Source organism: Lynx rufus, unplaced genomic scaffold (genome assembly GCF_022079265.1).
Source record: "Lynx rufus isolate CCGP_SWC_20201006 ecotype Redwood Valley unplaced genomic scaffold, mLynRuf1.p SCAF_21, whole genome shotgun sequence".
NCBI classification, from domain to species: Eukaryota; Metazoa; Chordata; class Mammalia; order Carnivora; family Felidae; genus Lynx; species Lynx rufus.
The window spans coordinates 26,966,210-26,991,190 of NW_025814836.1; the positions used below are offsets into that span (position 1 = coordinate 26,966,210).

Here is a 24,981-nt window from a genome sequence, read left to right on the forward strand (position 1 = left end):
ACGTGAGGACACGGCGGGCAGGTGCCAGGGACAAGCCGGTGAGAGAGGCTTCAGGAGAAGCACAGTCTACCAAGGCCTGGGTCTTGGACTTCCGGAGTGTTCCGGAGTGTTCCGGAGTGCAAGAGCACGAGAAAATAAATTTCTGCTGTGCCAGCCGCCAGTCTCTGGTATTTTTTACGGCGGCCCTAGCAAACGGACACAACGGGCAAAGCGTTCACACCCCCCGCCCCCCCGCATTCACCAGGCTTCTGCTGAGGACACACACGTAGACGGAGACCCCACGGCTCTCGGTGCAGCAGGGAACTGAGGGCACAGACGTGTCTACCACCCAGCACAACACAAACACGACGGCCCAGTGGCTTGTTCTGAAAATGCAAATTTGTTCCAACGCGACTGAGCTGCTGGGGAACAATCCGAGTACGATGTGAGCTCTGTGTGCGCTTATGCGTGCTTCTGTCCACAAGGAACGCTGCGTGAACACAGAGAAGCGCACCCAGCTGAACGGAAGCACGCGGCTCACACACGCACGCGCTTCAGAACCTGCCGGGTCCCCCAGGCTGTCGCGCGTCACGAGCCACCTGTATCCGCCGTCACGACCACCTTTCGACTTCTAACATCACGTGACTATCCTCGCACAAAAGCACGCAAGTGGCGACCCTTCCAGGACCCACCTGTACGAGTAAATTTCACGTCAGTCTCAGGGCCTGGTGCCACGTTCACGTTTATGAATTTCTTAACCGTTTAATGTGCAAAATTATGCTCCCATTTTTACCAGATTCCTATTCCTGTTTTTTATCTGTCAGTGATTCGTTCTTGAGTGTTGTGCTCCTAACCCGTCTCTTCCCGCTGCAGCTTTTATCTCCAGAGTCTGCATACCGCAGTGACTTCCAGGAATGCGCATGTTGTGTTATAGCAGAACTGACTTTATTTAGACGTTACAATAAGGAACTTCATTGCAAGGAACTAAGTAAGGCCTAGGTAATAAATGCCTACGATCAGAATCACCATAATTAAGCTCTGAGAGGTGTAAACCTCATCACAGAACATGTGGTTCCGGCTAAGGTAGCAACATCGCCTCCTAGTGACAACATCCCTTAATTGCAGGTAAAATATAGAGACAGGGGAAAAAAAACCCTTATGTATTAAAATCGAATTGTTTAAATGTTACAAGGTAAATGAAGTCATCGCACAAGCCAAGTCAAATAGATCCCCTCACCTTTAGGCAGCTTTTTCTGACCTCCAGCTTCACCTTTAGGCAGCTTTTTCTGACCTCCAGCTTCCTGATCTGTTTACTGAAAGACATCCTTCTCCAGGCTCAAACAGCCTCCAGGAGGGGGCAGCACTAACCTGTCATGGAGTTTTCGGAGGTGCACAGCTGCTCTCTCAGCTTCTCCACATCGTCGGGGTGCACCTGCTCATACAGGGTGCTCCCAAACCATTCTGACTGGGGCTGGTTCAGCACAGGGGTGACGGAGTCAGACACGTAAATGACCCGTCCCGTCTCTGCCGCCACTACAAACAGAAAGCCATCGGCTGCTTCCAGGATGAGGTGCTTCAGCTCCTGGGAAGAGAAGATCGAGGTTAGGACAGAACACTGACAAACGCAGCCTCATTAAGTTGTCCTATCAGCAACCTTTGACTTTTGTTCCCTCACTGGGATACACAGTTTTAGAAACTTTGATTGCTTTTTTCTTATTGAAAACTAAGCTAAAAAATGCACAGAGCTTGTCCTAGCTCTGAGATACAGCTACTCCAAAGACTTCTGGCCCTGCCTAAACCAGCCCTCTCTTAGGGAGAGAAGGAAATCCTTGCCCAGGGCAGGGGCTGGAAAGCAAGGAGTGATCACCAGAATGTGCTGGGCTGCCGTAGGTGTGAATAGCCTCGCCTACATATTCAAGCTGCAGTCCTGTTGCTGGGGCACAAGAAGGGCCCGGGGCACAGGGCTCAGTACAAAACGTGCTGCCGCTGGAAGGGAGGGGAGGGCAAGAGAAAGGGGACAGTGAGGAGGGCAGTGTCCCAGCCACCGCTCCCGCATGGCTGGCGTGCACTTCCTCCCCTTCCTGCGCTCTGAGCGCAATGCCGGCAGTGGATACGGGAGTATCTCCTCATATTCGGGCACCCGTCGAACTTCCAGAACTCCTCGACAGACGCTCCGGGCAGCATCGGGAGGCAGGGCACACAGCATCGCCCACATCGCTTTATGGCGAGACGAAAGGTTAGCTGCGCCAGCCCTGGGGTCGCGCTGACTCACGGGGCTCGTGACGGTCAGCGCGGGCAGGAAGGAAGCTGCGTGGAATCCGTGAACGGGCAGCGGGCAGCCCCGCCGTCATCCCAAGAGGGGCGTGAACGGAGCAGGGTCAACTCTGTTGGGATGTCTCTTCTTTGCCTGAAGGTGGCCCAAGCGTAGCCTACCTACCCGTGTCATTTTCGCATCAAGTCCGATGCAACGTGCTCTGCCCCTCTGGGGGTTGAGGAGCTAACTCTCCCTCATGCCCCGCGCCCACACGTGCGCCTCCAAACACCCCATGCGCTCAGCAGGCTCCCGCCACAAAGGGCCACTTTCTGCTGGGAATCCTCGGTTCGGATGTCGCCCCACTGTAACACCGATTGAGCGCCCACAGCACACGTGGGAATCTGACGCATGGGGCCCAGCCCCAGGGTGCTCCGAGGACCCAAAGAAACGCGGGTCTGCTGGTGAGCAGAATCTGGGGAGCTCTGAGCTCTTGGCTGGGTCAGAACTTGAACATCCTCGGCCTGGGAACCTAGGGCGGAAGCGGACTACACGGGATTTTCTAAGAAAAAGTTTGTTTTGTCCACTTCCCTTGCTTCGTCCTTCAGCTGATCTGTGCCTCCCCGCCGCTTCCTTAGCTCAGAGAATGGGACGACACCTTCACGTTCAGGACCGCAAGAGCTCACGACCGGTAGGACCGTAAGAGGTGAGCAGGATGTCTGCGAAACAGCGGATCCCATGCGCCGGCGGACGGGGCGGAGGCTGAAGGCTGCGGGAAGGTCTAGGGGTCGGAGCCTCACCCTGGTCACGGCCCCTCTGTCTACCCCTCCGCGGTTTTGTCTTCCAGGAGCACGTGATTCCTAATCAAGGTCACGGGCTTCCGAGCTCCAGTTAAACCAACAGGAAGGCCGGCGAGCACGGGTTCTGGAGGGAAAGACGTGCCTCTCAACCCACGCAGCTGTGTGCCTCCGGGCACGGTACCGTCCTCAGCCTCCGTCTCTCCACACGGGTTTTTCCGGTGGGATTTTGTGACGCTGAACGAGCTCTTGCGTGTGGACACTCAGGAAGGGCTTGGCATACAGCCGGCGCCCCATAGATGCAGCTATCGTCACCATCGACCGCGGAATGGGCCGGACTCGTGGAAGCAGAGCACCCGCCTCCCTCCTCACCTTCCCCATCCTCAGTCACTTAAGGATGAGGATCAACTTCAAAGGCGGACCCGGCAAGACTGTCGTGAGTTAAAGGGACCCGTAGAGAAAGCGTTGTTCTTGCCCTGGCGGCTGGTGGGCACGTAACACGTTTCTGCCCCGTCACCTGCCAGGGGTTCCCCCTCCCGTTACCGGCCAGGCCCCGTGGGAAGCAGAGCCTTGGCGGGCGGAGCTACCCTACGGAGGGGAGACGGGGCTGGCGGCCAGGCCCCTACCGCCAGGCTCTGGGTCCTCCGGGTCACGGTCGTGGCAAGGCCACAGCCTCCTCACACGTGCGAGGTCAGGCGCCAGGACGCCAGGAAAGGGCAGGTGAGATCCTGTGGCCACAGAGCGGAAGTCACCCGCGTCTGCCCCTCTTCCTCGTCCTTTTTCGGAACCTCGCTCCCCTGACCTGACACAGCCCGGCCCCACCAGAGCAGACGGTCTGTCTCTAGTCACGCCTTTCGCTCCCGCCCCCGCGGCCCCACGCCCACGACCTCTTCCTGTCAAGCGCCCCGTCCCCGGCTCTCCGGGTGCACTCTGGGCCCCCCCCCACCCCGTGGCCCCGCACTGCTGGGCTCCTCAAAGTCTCCCTTGCTTCAGTCCCGCCCACATTCTCCCACGGCCACCTCACCTTGCCTGTCCCACGCCCACCACCCTGGACCAAGTCCTTCCAGACCCACCGGCCCATGTGTCCTGCAAAAGCGTTCGGGGTCAGGGACGCAAAAAGCCTCCGTTCATTCCAGAGTCGAGCAAACTGAAGCTTGCAGCGTTTGAGGACCTGCCTCTGACGGGCACACAGGCCAGGGCTGAGAGTGGGACACGGGCCTTCCCATTGACGCAGGGGTTTGTAAACTTGGTAAAACACTATCCCGCCAACCACTCCGCGTGCGAGCTCTTCGTCACGGATGGAAAGCACGGCTTTGGGGTCCGGCCAACCTGTGCCAGGCCCCGGCTCTGCCTCTGAGCGGTGGCCGGACCCTTTGTGAGCCACGACGCCCTCGTCTACACAGCAGGGACCAACACTAGCGGCCCCTCCCCCGGCTAGAATGAGGAGGAAGCGCGAAAACGGGCAGAGAGCTGGCAGCCGGCGGTGATGACGCCGCGATTATCACCACGACCGCTCCCGGGCTGCCACCGCGATGGTATCGCCACCAATCGCTGGCACGGCGGCACGTGGCTTACACAGACATGGTCCCACGTCCGCACACTCAGCCCGGGGTGTTCTCGGAGAGATGCCTCACTGAGGTTTACGGGAAACGCAAAAGCAAAGGACACAGAGATGGACAAACACCGCCGCGAAGAAAGGAGTACAACTTCCTGGTTCTACCCACCCCTCAACCTTTAACCCCTTTCCCCGCGTAGCTGGTGTCACCCCGGTGACGGTGACTTCGTCCCCTCCCCAAGTGACTCCGTGAGGACGTGCGGGCCCACGGACGGGCCACGGACGGTACCTGCTCCGTCAGGAACGACGGCTTGTAGGCGCCGTCTGTGGACTTGTTCCCTGTGCCCCTCATGGACTTCATGTGCGACACGGCCATGCGGAGGATGGTCAGCTTGTCCGGCTTCCGGGCCAGCGCGCTGCACGTGGGCACCATGTCCGACAGCTCCGTGATGTACTGGGTCATCTTGTTCCTGCGCCGCCGCTCGATCTCGCTGTGGTTCTCTCTTCCCGAGAGCGCGACAACAGGGCGGGGGAAAGACAAGCGTCAGACCAGCGGTCGCCGTCTAACAGGACCGAGCGGCGCGTCCGCTAACACCGACCCGGAACGGCTGCCGCTTCAAACGCAGACCCCTTGCGGCCTTCCGGGGGGTGGGGCACAGGCTTCCGCAGGGCCCCGTCTCACCTCCAAGGGCGTCCTGAGCCCTTGTCATTGTTCCCACGCACCCGGCTAGTTTCCACTAAGCACAGAGGATGGAGACCTGATCCCTCAGCCGCGGGAAGCAAAGCCAACGTGTGCGCGCGCCTGAATCTGCACGTGGGTGCACGCCCGCCCGCCCGCTGCTCGGAGCTGTGGTCCACGTGGATGTGTGTCTCCTGAGGCCCTACAGTGAGAAGCACCGTGTGGCCTCGCCATCCCCAGGGCCACAGACGGACGAGACCGTGGACAGACCTCTCCTGTAGGCCCGGCAGGGTTTCTACGGCCCAGGATAGGACAGGTGCGCTCCTGGCTTATTAAACAGCCAATGGCCCGTTGGTTAAAAAGAACTGTGAGGGGTTGCTGGAATCGGTCTCCATGATGCGTGCAGAGAAAACCCAGCAGAAGGGATGGTTGGGCGCTCCCACCTCGGGATTATTACCTTTAGGGTGAAGTAGAGTAACAGCCCAGCGCCACCTGGGCCCGGGACCCCCCACCTGGGCCCGGGACCCCCGACCTGGGCCCGGGACCCCCCCAACCTGGGCCCGGCACCGTGCACCTGTCACGGGAGGCAGGATGGGGGGCACTGGCCCCGGGACCCTCTCCACCTGTGCCGGCACCATGCACCTGTCACAGGAGGCGGGATGGGACACACCTGGCCCCAGGACCCCCCCCCCAACCTGTGCCCGGCACTGTGCACCTGTCACAGGAGGCGGGGTGGGGGGGTGCTGGCCCCGGGACTCTGGGAAAGGCTGGGTGAGCTTGCTCAGGGTGGTGTCCTCGCCCCACCCCCTACCCCCCAGGCCAGCCTGCACCTTGTCAAAGCAGACAATTGGGGAGACGGTGTGCAGAGAATGCTGTCTGGGGCTGCCAAAGGGGGTACGACATCGGGCAGGAACTCTGGCCGCTCAGGGACAGCAGCTGTGATGCAGGATGCAGCCTGTCCCCACCCACGCCTGCACTCCTGATGGGAACCCTGGATGAGCTTCCCTCCCGTCTCCTGCCCAAAGGCACTCCTAACGGCAGACGCGCATCCTCCTCCTGACAGCAGGAAGGGAGGCTGTATCTTGCTGGGCGTTCAGGGAACACCCTTCCTGTCCCGGCCAGCCCTTCCTGGGCAGCAGGGCAGAACGTCTGGAGAGCCGAGGAAGCCTAAGAAAAGCCACTCTGTGCAGCCCCATAATGAGGCCGGGGCTGGCCAGGCCCTCTGGGGGATCCGCAGAGCCACATCCAGCCGGAACACTCCCTGGCGTCTGAGGCTTCTCCAGAAGGGGAAGGGACGCTCCTTCCCTGGGAAGCGGGCGGGTGCCCCGCCCCCCGGAGCCATACAAGGCAGATTCTTCCAGGCGAAAGGCAGCCACACGTCCAGGCTGAAGATAAGGTCCCCATGAAGCACAGAGAGGTGGGGACTGAGAAGGGCGACCCTCCCAAGAAGGGGCCAGGCCCAGCCTCTGGTCATCCCCGTCCCTGGCAGGACACACAGCCTCCTCGTGTACATAGCGCCTTCCGGCTCGCCAAGGCCTCGACAGCCACATCGGACGCTCCCCACACCCTCTGTGGCAGAGTGGCCCACGGCTCAGAGGTACTGACTTAGCAGGAACTGAGCCAGGCCTCCCCAGTGCGCTCACCGGTCCCGGATCCAGAGCTGGAACGCCCCTGCCTTGACAGGCGTCATGGGGGAGGAAATGCCCGGCGGCTTCCAAGGGACACAGCTCGGGACTACATGTGACCCCAGAAATGATTTCCTCCCCGCTCCCCACAAAGTCCCGCTGTTCTCCGGGCACTGTCACCGCAAGTCACGGTTAATTCATCTCTGCAGGACGGAAACGGAGGAGGGGGGCAGCCGAACAAGGTAAGAAGGACATCAAAACCACGTCAATCAGGTGGGCACCAAACATCTCATACGAAGGGAAGACCGGCCCACGTGGGCCTGATGTTAGAGACCCTGCTCCCCGGAAAACGGATCTCATTGCGAAGCGTTTTAACCCAGATCCTAACCCCAAACCGCTGAGCCTGCAAGAACCCCCAACTCAACGCCCTGGTCACCCAGTGGCCCTGCCGAGGTCCGCCCCGCTTATCTGGGTCGTGAGCTCCAAGGACGCCGAGGCGTAGAGCGTCGGGAAAGTCTGGAAACGTCCACCTTGGGTCTTTGCTCTGGAGCCAGGAAGGCTGAGCTGGACTTCTCCCTGCCGTAAAGAGCGCTCCCGGGGCCAATGCACGTGTCCCACACCAGGCGGCAGGTCGGCGGGTGGAGGGGAACCCCTCCTCCTTCCTGGCCACCCTCTCTGCGTCAGGAGGGCGAGGAGTGTCCTCCCACCTGGAAACACACTGCCCGGCTTCCCAAGGATGCGCAGGCAAAGGGTTCTGGGAACCAACCGCCCTCCGCTTTCTCCGCCGGGGAAGGTCTCTGCAGGACACATCTGCCGCACGGATTTTTCCCCGGACCAACGGGGTTTTAGTCGTCATACGTATAAACGAGACAGGTGGCAAATTCACAGGGAAAGATGAGAACTAAAGCATCATCACCACCTATCAAACCAAGAACGTGCTCTTGAGCGTAAATACCGCACAGAAATCACGAGGAAAGTATCAGAACAGGTGCGATGAAGGATAAAAGGCGGACTCAGTGGAAACTTTCCTCTAACGAATAGCTTTCCTTTTAGATAATGCTAGAGGTTCCTTGGCGAGGCTCCTACAGCTACAAGCAGTGGCTGGAGACCAGTGCAGCCGGGTGCCCTACGCGTCCCAGGAAAAAGACACGTCAGAGACGGGGTGGGGCCTCAGGAAGGTCACTTAGACCCATTCGTTGAAGGGGGAGAGAGCCTCGTAAAGCCTCCAGAGGGGGTTGATTCCAGGCTTACAGGACACCCCACGCACTGTGGCCGGGTTCACAGAACAGGTGTGAGAAAGCCGGCAAGGTCTGGGGTGTTTAGAGCCGGGGTCCAGAGTGAGTCCGAATACGGCAGAAAACCAGGTTGATAACATGCAGGGGCAGGAATGAAAGGTTGGGAGGGAAGTTGTAAATCGAACGTCAAAAGGGTTTGTTTGACTTGGCCACGTTTCCCTTCCTTTCTTTTCATGAACCAGTATGCGTGGGCACACGTGTGTGCACACACACACACGTGCAAATCACGCGAAGAGCACCGCGTCTAGGTCTGACGGTTGATGGCGGCTCTGGGGCGTCAGGTGTCCCTGCAGCGACATTCGAGCCAGCACCCACTGCTGGTGGCCGAGCCCGGCCGCAGGTGCACGCGGAAAGGAACCCCGGACCCACCAGAAAATGCACCACGGGGCAGCGGCAGGGGTGGGGGAGGAAGAGGCGTGGGGAGGAGGCTTGGGGTTGCAGGCCCTGCTGGGGGCGGGGGCAGGACAGGTGCTCACCTCCCAGGTGGGCCAAGACCACCCACACAGGCGGGGGGTGGGGACGGGGCTCGCGGTGGCCTCCCGGAAAGAGGGCCTGCCCCACTCCCGGCTGCCGGGGAGACTCATGTTTGCAGAAACGCTTTCTGGAGCGTGATCGGTTCCCCCGGGTCCCTGACTGACACGGGAACTCGCGGGGCGGCTGTGCGGTCAGGCTCCGTGCTCTCGACAGAGGCTGTCCTCCCCAGACCCGGCCCCGGAAGCAAGGTCACTCTGTACCCCTGCTTCTCTTGCCTCTTTGGCAAAAATTGCGCCTCCTGTGACGCTCAGGCCGCCCGTCTCTATCGCCCTCGAGGCCCTAGTCACGGTCACCCATCGGCTGCACATGCAGACACGGCACGGTGTGGGGCCCAGTGGCACGTAGCCCACCTCCTGTCCCCTCCCCCTCCCGCAGGCCGCGGCCAGCCCCTCCCATGGCTGCACCCCCACCGTTGGAACACAGCCCCCACCCCCCGCCCGCATCAGCTCTCAGGTGCCCGTGGAACCTGCACCGTTCTTCCAATGCACGCCCACCCTGCCCTGCCTCCGGCCCCCTCATTGTCCGGGGGCCGGCAGAGGCGACACGGCGTGCCCGAGACAAGTCTGGGGTGACCCGGGCTGGCTCCCACGGATGCCAACAGAGAAGGGCGTGGAAAACCTTAGAGCCCACTCCACACCGCAGACCGCAGACCGAGGAGGCTCCGTCCTGAGAATGGAGACTTGGTCCTCATCCGTCCCGGCCCTGGCCTCACCCCACCCCCTCCGAGCCGGGCCCCTGCCCCCGCTTCGTGCACCTGCCTCACCCCTGACCCTGCATCCGTGGCAAATCCGCATCCTCCTACCCAAACAGCTGGCTGTCCCTCTAAGAAAACGGCCATGACTTACCTCCTATGTGACAGTGACCATAGTTCCCAAATAAGAAACTGAGACATGAGGTCTGATGATGGGTTTGACTTTCGGACCACCCTGGAGAAAGCCTGGGAAAGCTGGCTGAGCAAACATCAGGGGCCGGAAGCCGTGGCTCAGCACCCCAGCCGGATTCTGAGTCACAAATCTGCACTGGGTGCGGGGCGGCACCTGGCCACCCTCTCTTCCAGGGCCTCCCTGGGGGGCTTCTCCCGGCTGACCGTGAGCAGAGGGGCGGGACGCCGAGAGACCCCAGGCGTGCCGCACACACGGCCGCCAGGGGCCACCCGAAGCGGCCTCCCCAGCCCGCTCCGCATGGCACCCTGGCCGCCGGCTGCGTGAGGGCTGGGGATGGTCTCTGCCGGCTGGCCCAGCTCCGAGCGGCCGGGATGCACCCGCCGGCTGCCCGGTCCGTGGACCACCCCCCACCCTGTGACACGGTGGTGCGGCCCCGACTCCTGCTGAAACACGTCCCGTCTTTCCCCCTCGTTTCTCAAGTGTGGAAGGAAGGACACGGCCTGCAGAGGCCTCGCTGTGAACTCTGGCCGTGGAAAAACTGACTTGCGGACGGGCGGGCTGATGAGATAGCTGCCCAGAATCTAAGGTTTGTTCTTAAAGATGGGCCTTCATACAATGAGCTCTTTGTAGCCTGCGCTGTGATTTCATCCCTGACTCAGATCCTCAATGTCAGGCAAATGTCACTCGGTACCTCTCCTCCTCTCTGTCCTGAGGCCCCGGGGATCACGGTCCCCTGAGCTCGACACGGTGCGCAATGTCGTCTCAAGGGGGATTCTGACCGGAGAAACCCGGGGGGCGGGGGAGGGGGTCGCTGTCTCCTTACGAAGGGAGGCTGGGTAAGGCGCCCGTGGACCAGGACAAAGGAGCCATGTGCCCTTACGTCCAAGGGCTACTCCCATTTCGGGAACAAAGCACTCCCTGCAATTAAAGCTGTTCCCTAGGGGCGCCTGGGGGCTCAGTCGGTTAAGCGTCCGACTTCAGCTCAGGTCATGATCTCCCAGTTCGTGGGTTCGAGCCCCGCGTCGGGCTCTGTGCTGACAGCTCAGAGCCCAGAGCCTGCTTCCGATTCTGCGTCTCCCTCGCTCTCTGCCCCTCGCCCAGTTGTGCTCTGTCTCTCTCTGTCTCTCAAAAATAAATAAACGTTAAAAAAATTTTTTTCTAAATGTAAAGCTGTTCCCAAGAAACAAGTGGGCGTCCAAGCTGGAGCTCTGTCCACACCGAGGGAAAACACTACATGCTTCTGTGACTCAAACTCACGTCTTGTTTCAATTAGAAAACTCCAGGGTCATTAGAGAGCACAGTATTCTCCGTCTCCTCTCTGTGGTCTCCCCCGGAGCCACATTGAGGACGGGAGGACCAGGTTGGGGAGGACAGTGCCTCCAGGAGGTATGTTTACTATATGCAGACGCCAGGAGGCCCCGAATAGTAACGGGACGTGTGTTCCTCTCCATTTGGGGTGACATGTGCTCAATTCACAGCCACGACGTGGGCGAAAAGAACCGTGACCGAAAATAACTGCTGTGGGGGCCAGCAAACGGGGGAGGTCAGTGGGCCTGGGGCTCCCCACGGACATCATCCTTCTAAAAACCTAGAAAAAAATCACCAAGGCCGTCAACGTAAACTGTGGAGTGCAGACGCCAGAAGAAGGCACCCGTCACCCGGGGCCAGATTTCAAGTCCCTCCACAAGCGAGAATCAGGGATGGGGCAGGCACTTTCGCCAAGAGGATCGAGCGATCCGTGCCTCTCTCTCCACAAAGCCAAACCGCCTAGTGTAACGCACACAAAACAACGCAAAAAAAGAGAGGAAAAAGAAAAGACAAAGAGGGACGGGCTGAGGGGCTGCGCCTGCCTTACCCTTCCTGTAAGCGATAGTTGACCACCTGCATCCGCGGCCCCGCCCTTCTGGGAGGCGGTCTGCACTCAGGACGGCCCCTGAGCCCCGTTAACCACGCTGTCAACGTGCCCGGTGAGGAACACGGCCCCCAGGACCTCACAGTGCCGCGTCCCGGCCACCCGCTGCCTTCCTTTCCCCTTCTTGTCCGTGCTAGGAGAGGCCGAATCTTTTCTCTAAACCTGAGCTCTAGGTCTTTTAAAAAGGAGTCCAGGGGCCTGTGTGGCTGGGTTCAGTCCGTTAAGCGTCCGACTCTGGGTTTCGGCCCAGGTCATCATGTCAGGGTTGTGAGATCAAGACCCACATCGGGCTCAGTGCTGACAGCGTGGACCCTGCTTGGGATCCTCTCTCTCTGCCCCTCCCCCACACGTGTGTGCTTTCTCGTTCTCAAAAATAGACTTTAAAAATATTTCTAAGAAGAGATTTAAAAAGGAGCCCGTAACACTCGGCAATCGTTTAAAGAGCTAACTGCACTTTTGAGACCAACAATCCTGCCCCGGTGACCGGACTCCGCGATCTGGCCGGCGTGCGGGCAGGGCTACCGCCAGCTGCCTGTCACTGGGTCAAACACGGGCCCGGGATGAGGGACAAGCAAGGGGCCCGACTACAGGCAACGGCTTGCCCAGCGACAACAGCCACTCCCTCCCTGGGTGTCCCGGTACGGTGACGGCCGGCTGTGGCTTCTTGGAATCCGAGGGGCATAAAGCAAACTCACCTGGAAAATTTGCTGGGTCCTTCTCCGTCTTCGTCGTCAAAGTCCATCCTGAAAAGTCAAGAGCACGAGGAGACTCGTTACACGCAGGACACATCACTGGTGACCCGAGCTGCTGGCACCGAGGGGGCTCCGTGCAGGGGGACAAATGCCCCACCCTCCCAAGCCCCAGCTGTTTGGTAAACGCTTGGATGCGGTCAGCCAACGGGTTCGGTACAGGAAAGGGCAAAAGGAAGGGCGTGCATATATGCGCCATTCGTTACGTGGTCGGGGACTTGTGCAAAGGGGCCCCCACGGGCCGCCGGCGGCTTGCAAACGCTGCCCTGCAAAGGTCCACGGTGCCTGATGTCACCCCCGCCCCCCCGCAGCTCTGGGGCCCCTGCTCCCCGCCACGTGGTTTGTTCCACGACAACTGCATCCTGCACTGTTCCCTGGCGTATCACCGGCAGGCCACAAACGCCCCAGGGGCCCTAAGACAGGAAGCTTTAAGGACGATAAAGGGACCCGCACAGGCCGTGCTGCCTGAGAATGTGGCCGCTCTGGAGGGAGTCCGAGTGAAAGGGGCGTTGAAGGCCGCTATCCCCTACGGTCCAAACCCAAACAAACGCATGCAGAGGAGAAACCTGGGGACTGAGCTGCTCAAAGAACTTGTCTGCCTGTTGAAACCCACCGAATCCTCAGGACCCCACCTCCCTGGGCCTCTCCGTACACACATAAAACAGTCCTGATAGGCATTCGTTTAACTGATATCCCAAACTCCCCTGAGAACACCAATCCCCTCCAACAGCAATTAACGCGGCTCCTCAAGATGCTGGGGCAGTTAATTCGGATAAACTGCGCCCAGAATCTGCCAGGAGCAAAATGAGAAATCGTATGGATGTCCTGGCCATTCGGGCCAAGGGGGGCTCCTTGGGGAAAGCCTGAGCCACTGCACTGCCCACCCCGTTCCCAGTGGGACTGAGGGGCCAGTGAGGTGCAGTCCCGTGGGCTCCACGCAGAGGACGGCCAGCCGCCCGGCCGCCGGTGCCGAGAAGCCCCCGCTGGAGCCGCTGGGCCCAGGGGTGGAAGGTGGGCCGGCCTCGTGGAGAACACGATCCCCCACCTCCAGCCCCAGGTGGGCAGCGGTGACTCGGGGAAGGTACAGGACGCCCCGGCCACCAGGAAAGGCCAGGTGCACAGGCAGGGCCATCCCCAGGCACGCGCGCACACACACACACACACACACACGCACACACACGCACGAGAGAGGCCCCTCATGAGATAAATCGTATTGGCTTCGGGGTAACTTGGGGGACTCTGGGACTGGACTTAGGGCAAAGGACTATTTTCTTCTTAAAATGGGATCATTTGGTTGTTTTCGTTTTGCTTTCCGTGCGGTGTGGCCAGAGTCCTAATCTGCTGCCCTGATGATGGGATCCAATGCCGGTTTGGAATCCCTTATGTCCGGACGCCCGGGCCACACTAGCTGCCGGGGACAGAACAGAAGGCGCGAGGCAAGAGTAGGGACACGGCAGTGACGACAAACACCCCCAGGCACGAAGGGCAGGCGCGGCGGGGAAGAAAAGTGCTGAGGAAGGGAAAGGAGAGTTGAAGGGCCACGTACGCACCACTGCAGAGACAGACCTGCAGCCCCCTGTGACGCCTGGGTGACAGGGTGCCAGGCGCCAGCCACAGGCTCGCCTGCGTGGTGGGCAAATGGGGGCCGAACGCGTGGCTCTCCAAATGGCGCAAAGCCATCGTTACGCCGCACCGTCACGAAGCCGGCTCCCCACCCTCACCAGGAATTACATCCGGAGAGCCACCAAAAATGCCGCCACCAAATCCCCCCCACCGTCCTCTGCGGAGCCACAGAGCGACGCTGCCCCCTAGTGCTCCCCGCGGGACAGCGCAACTGAGCGGTCCGCACAAAGATGACCTAAGCCCCCGACTGCAAGAGACTCTGTGTCAAGGAAAAGACGCTGCATTTTCAAAATTTTCAGAATTCCTGAGGATTTAGGTAAGCACTTGGCCAAAACCTGCAGCGAGTGTGAGATGCTCTGTTATCTGCACGATGCCGGTCAGGGCACGCCGACAGGAGTGTGAGAATCGGGCTCCCGCAAGACGTCATGCGTTAGCCCCCCGTCCTCATGTTTGGGGTGACAAGACATCCCGACCTTCCCGGGCTGAGGGGGCTCCCAGGATGCCGGGCGCCAGTGCTAACACTGGGGACGTCCCGGGCCAGCCAGGACGCTTGGTCACCCTGGTTTTTGTGAAGACAGCTCCGATCTCTATGGGGACCTTGCTGGCGCAGACAGACGGGGATGTGAGCCATCCGGGTGGGGTACGCGGTCCCCGCTGGGGCCGGGTCAGCTGTGGCTCCGGCGAGAGAGCCAGGGGACGGGGAAGGGACGGCCCTGCTCTGGAGCCAGAGTTCCCTGGGGTCAGCGGGAGCTCGGGAACCAGGGTTTGTCCACAGACGATTAGAGACCACGAAACCGTGCCTCCCCTCGTGTGCACACGTGACCACACGTGTGCAGCGATGAGATTCGGTAACTCGGAAAAGCACGACACGGGGCTGAGCCCAGCAGATAAATCAGTGCACAGACAACGGGCCAGACCCCCAGGACAAGTCACCTGACCTCACGGGCCTCCCTGCTCAGCAGCACAGGAAACCTAGCTCCCGGGGACACGGCCACAACCAGGACGCTGCCTTTGGGTCTCTGTCACCCCTTCACACCCTGACTTTAAACACGACAATCACGAGGCTTGTTTCTTCCGCTGTAAAAGCTCTAAGTCAATGACGCTTGGCTTTGTGTCTTCCAAGTGCCTCTGTCACGAAGCCTCTGGATAACAACGGAGAGAACCAAAACGGGACTTCTGAGTCCTGCTGTGTTCACTTTCAAGAATTCGGTACAAAACGTTGGGCTGAAAACGCACTGCCTCACTTTCCTGCCAACGAGCAAGAACTCGTGCCTCAGTACGAGGCCAGGAAAGGCTGCTCTGGGCGCGCGAGTAGTTAAGAGCCGGCCGTGTGCGTCCCCGGGACAGACCGAGTCGCGACCACGACGCGAGCTCGCCCGTGCTCTGCAGGAGAGGGGGCAGCAGGGGAGGATGCTGGGCCAGCCCGAGGCCCCCGGCCACGACCAGAAGTGCGCCCCCCCCCACCACGGCCCGGAGATCGGGGTGGGGGGGGGATCTCGGCAAAGATGAACAAAGTGACTCACTTCAGCGCACCCCCCCCCCCCCACATGTGGAATCACTTTGCGAAGAATCTGAAACTCCTGAACCTTCACCTTGTGTCCCGGCGGCCAGCGGGGCGCTCGGCTTGCCCGCAGCTCCCGGGGAAGGCTGCCGGGGCAGGGCGAGGACATCCAAGCCCCGAGGGTCCTCGGGGACGGGCCAGGCAGGAGGCCAGGCGGGTCCAAGGCCTGCGAGGGGCCGGCTCTGTGGGGACGGCCGGGTGGCCGTCCCGGGATTCTGGACGCTTCCTCCACCAGAAAGCCCCGGACAGGGGCGGAGGACGGGCAGAGGGCCCCCGCCCGTTGCCGCTTCCTTTCCCCGTCACCCGGGCCCCTTCTCTCTTCTCCCTCCCCCCGGCCTGTGGCTCCCGGCTCACCCCCACATTCCGTGGATAAAGGCGTCTGTCCTGGGACAGAAGCAGGGCCCTGCCGTGGGGTCACCTGCGTGCTGATGAGCGTGACCTCCATCACGCTCTCCTTTGCGTTTGTCTCAGTGAGTGTTGAGGCTGCGGCCAGAGTGTTCGCAAGAGTAGAGCAGGGGCCTCGATCACACAGCTTCAGCACCGGTGAAAACACCAGGTGTGAGAAGCTCTCTGGACAGAGCCCTGTGGGAATGGTCACTTCCTTGCTTGGACACAGGGGCCGAGTCCCCAAGTCACTGGGGTTTTAGCAGAAGGAGCCGCGGTGTGCTCGCTCCCCCCCAGTGACGGGGAGAAGGAAGCCGGCACCTTCCTCACGAGGGAGGACCGCGGAGCACAGTCCTCCTGATCTGTGGCAAAGTGCTCATGCCTTGTCCACAGTCGGCCAGTGGTCAGCACCGTACCCCCTCCTGAACCTCTCCTTTCTTTTTTTTTTTTAATTTTTTTAACTTTTTTTTGTTGTTGTTGAGAGAGACAGACAGACAGAGCTTGAGCAGGAGAGGGGCAGAGAAAGAGAGGAAGACCCAGAATCCGAAGCAGGCTCCAGGCTCCAAGCTGTCAGCACAGAGCCCGATGCGGGGCTCAAACTCACAAACCGCAAGATCATGACCTGAGCTGAAGTCGGACGCTCAACCGACCGAGGCCCCCAGGCGCCCCTCCTTTCTTTTCCTGACATTGGACGTGCTGGGCAGGGGTGGTGCCGACCTCCAGGACGTGCTGTGTGTGGTCTGCTCGGGAAGGGAAGCTGGGCAACTTCTGCAGAGGAGACACTGACCACAACCCAACTGCCAGCCAGGGCCGGAAGCACAAGTCAGGGTCCAGATGTGGGCTGCGGGCCCATGTGGCCCAGCCCCGAGCGGGACGGGAAGGGGGGCAGGACTCCCGGAGGTTCAGCACCAGCCCCGGGTACCGAGGGGCTGATCACCCTGCAAACCACGGGCTGGGCCTGACCATCTGGCCTCTTGTTAGAAAGGACGAGGCCAGCCATGGGGCTCCGTCTCCAAGGGACGGAAGTGAGGGAGCCACACGTTTGAAATAATTTCAGGGACGTCTGGGTGACTCATTGGGTTAAGTGTCCGACAGGCACAGGTCATGATCTCGCCATTCTGGAGTTCAAAGCCCCGCGTCGGGCTCTGTGCCGACGGCTCGGAGCCTGGAGCCTGCGTTGGATTCTGCGTCTCCCTCTCTCTCCGCCCCTCCCCTGCTCATGCTCTGTCTCTCTCTCTCTCTCTCTCTCTCAAAAATAAACCAACATTAAAAACATTTTTTTAATAATTTCAGGGGCGCCTGGGTGGCTCAGTGGGTTGAGCATCCGCCTCTTGGTTTCAGCTCAGTCCCGATCTCAAAGATTCGTGGGTCTGAGCCCCGTGTCAGGCTCTGCACTGATGGGGCGGAGCCTGCTTGGGATGCTCTCTCTCCGTCTCTCTGCCCCTCCCCTCCTGGTGAGCTCTCTCTCTCAAAATAAATAAACATAAAAAAAATAATAAAGTAAGTTCAAAACACCTGGAATCTGTTAAAAAACAAGTCGGTTGAGGGGTGGACGGACCCGCACCCCTGCAGCGGCACGGCGGGGCCTCAGCCTCACCCCACGGCCAGTGTGGGGGTTCTGCTCCAGCACCCACTCTGCTCACCGCGGTCCTGCCGTGAGGACTGGCCCCCGTGGCTGTGGGGTCACTGCACCTGCACGCTGCGAGCGGCTGGGCATCGCGGGACAGCTGGGGCGGGCCCTGCGCTCGGCCTCTGCAACCCCCCCGACACACTTGGAAATCTCAGCCCCTCGCGTAAGGGCCACGCGGCACACCGTGACAGACTGATGTCCGTCGGGAGGAAGTCATCAGCCATTTCACTGGGGACAACACTGACCTGATGGGCAAAGGGCCGGGGGTCAGATGGGGTATGAAAATGTCCATCCCGTGTTCCCTGCAGGGATTGCTGTCAGCTGGCTCGTTCTTTAGACTGCGTCTGGGACCACAGGTGCTACGCTCATGACGAGATGTGGTTTTCCGTCCCCCCAGTTCAAGGGCCATGTCCGCCCGGCACCCCCCGCCCCCAGCCCTGGCCCGCACCCCTTCAGCAGCGTCATTAGCAGCACAGACAATGCAAACGCCTGGCCTTCAGCTGCCGGGCTGTAGCCAAGGTTTCGAAAGGAATTCCTACAAATTCCTGCACGGGACGGAGCAGAGGCAGAGCACCAGGGGGGTCCTCGCCACCCGCCCGGAGCTCAGGCCTGCAGCCTGCCCCACCCCGGCTAGCGTGCGGAGGCAGGGGGACGGAGGGGCGCCCCCTCCCAGAGATGGCCTGACCAGGGCCCAGGGGGCCGCGACCCACCTCCCCATCACAAGGACAAGCAAACAGAAGGTCCCAGCTGGGTGCAAATCACGCGCAGAGTTGGGGATCTTGCAAAATCTAAACAGCATGCAAACCGCTGAGCTTTGATTCTCCGGAGGGGGAGAGACACTATTGCCCTAACGGGTCGAGAGCGTTGCCCAACACGTATTAAGCCGGATTCCTGGAAACGCTGAGGGTGCTTACCCGGAACGCCGCTTTCCTCCACGGGCGGGCATGGCTCCCGCCATCCTCACCTGTCCCGTGGCCGCCATGGGGGCAACAGGCAATGTCACCGATCCAGGGATGTCTGAAGCCATTTCTGGAATGCAGACAAGAGAGGGTCTGTCAATGCCGCGAAAGGAACGAGCAAGAAAGTCACCCAGCAGTACCGGAAGAAGCCTCTAGGGGGTGCCCTTACGCAGAGCCAGGAGGTCAAAGAGGGCACAGATCTGCAGCTTTCATAGGGACACCTGGAGGGACACCTGGAGGCAGGCAAGACTTCCAGGGACGCAGCAGCGTGGCCAAAACCTGAGGGGAACGAGCACCACGGAAAGCAAAACCGCTCGGATGCAGCCAACCCACCGAGAGGCAGGAGTCAGCCCCCCGCGGCCCCTGCCACCTGGGCGTGCGTCCTCAGGGGCAAAGACTGTTCCCCATCCTGAATCTGGACTCAGAACCCTGGATATAGAGCCCTGCATGGCCCCGCCACTCACCACGAGGACACTGAGGCCCAGGGAGCCTCAAAGCATCACCACAGGCCGCGGGATGAGCCAGTGACAGGGCCCGTCCGATGCCCCAGCTCTCACGGGATCACGTTCCCCAGGATGAGCATTAGCGTAACGAACGAGAAGGTCTGAAAGATCCACCAGCTGGTGAATGAACAAGGAAGATGTGGAATCTACGGTGGAGTATTCCTCGGCGATCAAAAAGAATGAGGTTTTGCCAGTCGCAACAACGTGGCTGGAACTAGAGGGAACTATGCCAAGCGAAATTAGTCAGAGAAAGACCAATATCACAGGACTTCACTCCTTTGTGAAATCTGATGAACACAGGGGAAGGGAAGGAACACAGGGGAAGGGAAGGATGAACACAAGGGAAGGGAAGGAAAAATAAGATGAAAACGGAGAGGGAGGGGCGCCTGGGTGGCTCAGACGGTTGAGCGTCCGACTTCGGCTCAGGTCATGATCTCGCGGTCCGTGGGTTCGAGCCCCGCGTTGGGCTCTGTGCTGACTGCTCAGAGCCTGGAGCCTGCTTCGGATTCTGTGTCTCCCTCTCTCTCTGTCCCTCCCCCATTTGCGCTCTGTCTCTCTCTGCCTTTCAAAAATGAATAAATGTTAAAAAAAAAATTAAAAAGAAAAACAACAGAGAGGGAGACAAACCATAAGAGACTCAAATGCAGAGAACAAAGTGGGGGTTGATGGAGGAGTGGGTGGGGGGATGGGCATGGGGGATGGGCATTGGGGAGGGCGCTTGCTGGGATGAGCCCTGGGTGCTGTATGGAGGCGACGAATCCCTGGGGTCTGCCCCTGAAGCCATTATTACACAACATGTCAACCGACCTGAGTTTAAGTAAGGACATTTTTCAAAATGAGGAGAAGGTCTGGCATGACCTTTCCTGTACGTCACTCTCCCAACACCTCACTCCTAATGAGCGGGAGACTTCCGCAAGCGGGTTGAGGCCATCTCAGACATTCTCAATTTCAGGGAAACCACACGGCTGAATGGCTTCTCCTTCCTACTCTGTAGAGGGTTCCTGAACTCAGGCAGAGTGCTAAACGCCAAAGTAAATACTCGAGGAGGACCCTGCTTACTGTTCCGGAGATTGGGCCCCACACTTGCCCGGCCCGGCTCCTACCCTGGTCAGGAGGGAAGCCGCAGGCTTCCCAGATGTGCTTCGAGAAGGCAGGTCGGGATAAATACGGGAATTGGGGCCCTTGTCAGAGGAGCACGGGCACCCGGGGTCCGGAGGTGCTCAGATGGGGCGGGTTCCCGCGCCCCGCCTCCTTCCAGAAACCAGGCAGGCGTCCGACAGCTGCCCCACATTACTTCCAAAGACATCGAGTTTCATAAACACATTCTAAGGTCAACTCAAACGACTGTGCTCCAAACTTCTGAAGGAGAATTTTAGAATACTAACAAACAAAACCTTATTTAGCTGCTGGGCTCTGATCACAGAAATCCGAGAGCTGTCACAGTTGCTGGGTTTTTTTAAACGAAGGTACACACTGGGGGGGAAGTACTCTGGGGGGGAAAAACCCCTTTCTTAAGGTAATGCTCTCCCCTGTCAACAATTACTGTACTGGATTGGTGACAGCTGGACAGCGTGAACAGGGATGACCTTGTCACCGCAGCTGCTTCTGATAAGAAAGCCGTCCTTTTTCTGAAAGGGGGACTGAAACAGATGAAGTCCGTGAAGGCCCCAAAACGGAAGGCGAAATCCCTCTGCCAGCGCAAATACGGGTGAAAACGAAAGTCGCCACTTCCCAAAACAAACCGCACAGAGTCAGTCCCCTCAGATTCTCCGAGAAAAAGTTTTGCACGGTTAAGCAAGCTAGGAAAAGCCACACACCATTCGCCCTCCTTGGAGCGTCCTTTATTTTATTGTTTTTTTAGATTTTGTAACATTTATTTATTTTTGAGAGAGACACAGAGAGAGAGAGAGAGAGCGCGCGCGCACATGAGCGGGGGAGGGGCAGAGAGAGAGGGAGACACAGAATCCGAAGCACCTCCGGGCTCTGAACTGTCAGCACGGAGCCCGACGCGGGGCTCGAAGTCACGAACCACAAGATCATGACCTGAGCCAAAGTCGGACGCTTAATCGACTGAGCCACCCAGGCACCCCTGAGTGTCCTCTGAAAACATACTGAGAAGTCCTGTATCAGGAAGTCTGACTTTGATTAGAGCAGTATGTCATGAAAAGGGGGTAAACGGAAGGTAATGTGTAGTTAGGACAAAATGATACTCCTCCTATTTTTTATGGAAAGACAAAAATATTGGTTGTTTTTGTAATACAAGTTACAGAAAGCAAAGGTCCCCAAAACCTGACTAAGGGGCTCCCGCTGTCCAATCCTCTCCTCAGATGAATGAGGGGAGCAAGGATAAAGAGACTGGCTGCTTTGCACGAGTGCCCAGGCTTAGCCAGGGCAGGGCAGGCCCCGTCTTCGTGGCACGTCGGTACCCTGTCTGCCCCACTGGACGCTATGCACGGGTGGACCTCCTCTGCCTCCATCGGACCCCACTGAGCACACCCCCGAGCCCTCCGAGCCTGTGCAGGACACCGGGCGCGAGCCGACGGGGGGACGAAGATGTTAGAGCTTTGGGGCACCCGGGTGGCTCAGTCGGTTAAGCAACCGACTTCGGCTCAGGTCGTGATCTCTCGTTTCGTGAGTTCGAGCCCTGCGTCGCGCCCTGTGCTGACAGCCGGGAGCCTGGAATCTGCTTCGGATTCTGTGTCTCCCTCTCTCTCTCTGCCCCTGCCACCCCCGCTCTGTCTCTCTCTGCCTCTGAAAAATGAATAAACCTTAACAAAAAATAAAAACAAATAAATACACTTAAAAAGAAGACATAAACGTGGCCAAATTAAACACACAGACGCTAACAAAACCGGGAGTCATTTTCTTACTGTAAGGAATGAAGTTACTTCTAGGATTTTAGGTGCTGGGCCACAAAGGGGGGTACGGCCATACAGAGGGCCCTCCCGATCGCTCAGCGGCCCCCGCTCACGACAGCTCACCGAGTGATACGGGAGCAAAGGGCTGTGAGGGGGGAGCTCTTCTCCAGGGCCGACTTCATGCCTCCCTGCACAGTACCACCACTGCAGGTGGGGTCAGCAGACAGGCCCCGAGTGTGCCTCCACCCCTGTGCCGTCCCTGACCTCCCCGACCTCTGCCCTGCCCGTGCCCCCACGGGGCTTCACACACGGGCACACGCGGGAACACCGCCCTGACCCCAACGTGGACACGGCCTTCCGGCAGCGTCCCCGAGCAGGTGCACAGACATGGCCCCACACCCCTGCGCAAGGGCGGAGGCAGGCCAGCGGGGCCGGGGAGTCCTGGACCCCAGGCCCTTGGCGGCCCCAGCAGACGCTGGAAGGGGAGGCAAGGTCACGGTCCTCACCCGGACTTTCCCACGTAGTTGGGGCTGACCACACGAGAAAGGAGAAGCGTCTAGTGAGGCACAGAAACGTGAACGGTTTTACTGACAGATCACATAGCAAAATTCAAACCCATGGTACAAACAAATGAGGGACTTTCAACTGTACAAGGGACAGTCTGTCACGTGGTAAAGTAGTCTCCTGTCCCTTGTGGGTCACCCTGAGGCTTCGGGGCCTCCCGTGCAGCCCTCGGCACTCAGGCCTTTGTCCCCGTGCCCCCACCAGAGAGCTGCCCCCCCCTCGCCCACCTGGAGCGCCCTTCCCCGGGCTTCGAGGTGCCAGACGCCCCTCCCACTCACAGGCCCCGCCTCCTGGGTCTCCCTGCTCCCCTCCACCTCTCCTCTCCCCAGGGCATCTCATCCAGGCGCTTGGCCATGATCCCAAATGCACCATCAGGGCCTGCTGTTACCCCTGAAGGTCTCTCCAACCTCTGGGTTCCGCTGCAGACCTGCCTCAGGCCCCCCTCCGCTGGCCTCCTGCACCTACTCTCCCCCCCACGCATCGTCACGGGGGCCAGATCTGCCAAGACCAGCCTCGCTCATATCCTCCGGCGGCTTCTGTCCGCTCCCAGCACAAATGTGGAGCTCCCTGCCACATCCAGCCAGTCCCCGTGTGGTCAGGCTGCCACCCACCCATCTTGAGCTCTGGTCACACTGCTTGCTCTCTGTTTCTTGAACACGGCGTGCTCCCTCCCACCTCAGGGCCTTTGCACACGCTATGTCCTGTGGCAAGAACGCTCTCCTCCCTCTTCACCAAGCTAACTCCTAACAGTCATTCAGCTCAGCTCAAACATTACTTCTGCAGGAAGCTTGTCCCTGGCCGGTCCCTTCCCCGGCCTGGGCCCGGTCCCCCGTGGTTCATTCTTACCACACCTGTGCTGCTCCTGCTGCGAAGCAAGGAAGGTCACAGCCGTCCAGGTGGACGATGGCAGGGCCTGAGTGATGCAGCCGCGAAGAGGGCGTTCAGGAGGGAAGAGATGATGTCAACGCCCCAAAATACTCCATGTGTCACCGTCAGCACCCAGAAAGGGAAGATTCTAAAAAGCCTCGATCACCTGATCCTCCCACACGGAGACTATGGGGCAAAAAATTTCCGGAGGAGGAAGGAAAGTACGGTTGGGCCGGATGCGCATCTGCATCTGTGCACGCCACACACCTGACACACGGGGCCTCCGCAGCCGGGCGGGGCGCGAGCTCAGACCTCCCTCCGGCCTCTTACCCCGAGGGCCGTGTGCCAGCTCGGGGTCCTGGGCGCAGGCCTGGATTCCCCATCGCGCGACTCGGTTTCTCTACCTGTGCTCCAACCGGGAAATGGGATTAATCCGGACCCTGCTTCCTTTTGCAGAGGCCGCTGTAAGAAAACGGGGCCCCGTCGCGATCACAAACGGCCTTCGCGAAGCTCTGCTTTTGCGCCGGGAGCCTGGCAGAGGCTGGGTGGTCAGAGACGAGAGGACCCCTCCTGCCTCTGGTGGAGACGGGGCTGGGCAGGGCCCTCGCGAGGGCCGCGGGCTGCGCAGGTGGCCTGGCAGCACGTTGTGGGAATGCCCACGAGGGCCCAGGAAGGCTTCCTGGAGGAGGCCACGCCTATGCCATCCTGGCCGTGGAAACGCTCTGGGAGAAATGAAGCAGGATGCACGGAGTGCCCTCTTCCGAAATGTATTCCTCTGACTGCTGCAGAGCTGTTGACCGGATCCGCCCGGCCCGGCCCTTGGGGGCCGTGCCCCCTGGCTCCCGTGCCCTGGCGGTCCCCACCTCCTGCGACATCAACACTCCTCCCGCACCTCAAAGGCGGCCCTGGTGCACGGACCTGGGCGCGGGGTCCGGGGTCATAACCGACGGCAAATGCACAAACAGGCAGAATGATCTCTGTCCGCAGCGGTCTGACTCCAAACGCAGACGCCCCCCCACCCCCCACCTCGGGAAGCACCGACTCCCGTCACACACACACACACACACACACACACACACACACACACACACGCGGGCAAAGTGACTGCCTGCCTCGCGCAAAGTTGCAGTGAGCTTCTCGGCTCGTTTTAACATCAGTATGAGCTAAGGGCTCTGAGAGCCTCGCCACCACCCAGAGAACAGAGCTGGCTCGTGATGTAGCATCTAGCTCAAGACCGGCTCCCATTTCAGACGCAGACATATTGTGCCGGCACAGGCAGCGAGGACGCGGGGAGAAGGGAGCCCCGGGAGCATCACGGATGCCGGCGGCACGAGGAAGTGAGAAAACACCCCGGGCCCCCCCCACCCCGCTATTTCATGGAAATCGCAATAAGAAAAATATCCCTTGATCTTCATTCACAACATGGGGAGAAAAATTAATTACGTGCAAACTTTCACAAGACAACAACATGATGTTTTCACGACAATTCCAAGAATCGGAAGACCAGAAGGGGTCTCTCCGGGGGTCGGGGGTGCACAGAGGCAGCTAATAGGCAAAGAAAAATGTCCTCCCCGACAGCCATGTCTCTCAGAGCAATTCCTTTCACGGAAATCACACCCGCTATCACAGCCCTACCTTTTCAGAGGGATTAAACAAAGATCCTTCTTCCTGGTGTCCAACACCTTCTTGGGAGAATCTGTTATCCGTGTAGAAGTGCCAGGAGCCGCTGGGAGGAAATGAACGGCATTTGTATTCCACTCAGAAAATGTCAT

The 24,981-nt window shown here is 59.7% G+C and overlaps 1 protein-coding gene across 2 annotated transcripts in view; it reads right to left on the reverse strand.

The window, feature by feature from the left end:
- ARNT2 (aryl hydrocarbon receptor nuclear translocator 2) overlaps positions 1-12,458 on the reverse strand; it is a 102,583-nt gene extending 90,125 nt beyond the window's left edge. The window contains exons 1-3 of one of the 2 annotated variants that reach the window (XM_047086501.1): positions 12,207-12,458; positions 4,872-5,085; positions 1,348-1,561 (exon numbers count right to left, since the gene is read on the reverse strand). In XM_047086501.1, coding sequence (XP_046942457.1) covers positions 1,348-1,561; positions 4,872-5,085; positions 12,207-12,253 — 475 coding nt within the window. In that variant the 5' untranslated portion in view covers positions 12,254-12,458. The remainder of the gene's footprint in view (positions 1-1,347; positions 1,562-4,871; positions 5,086-12,206) is intronic. The other variant, XM_047086500.1, reaches the window with a different exon arrangement.
- Positions 12,459-24,981: the final 12,523 nt, after the last annotated feature.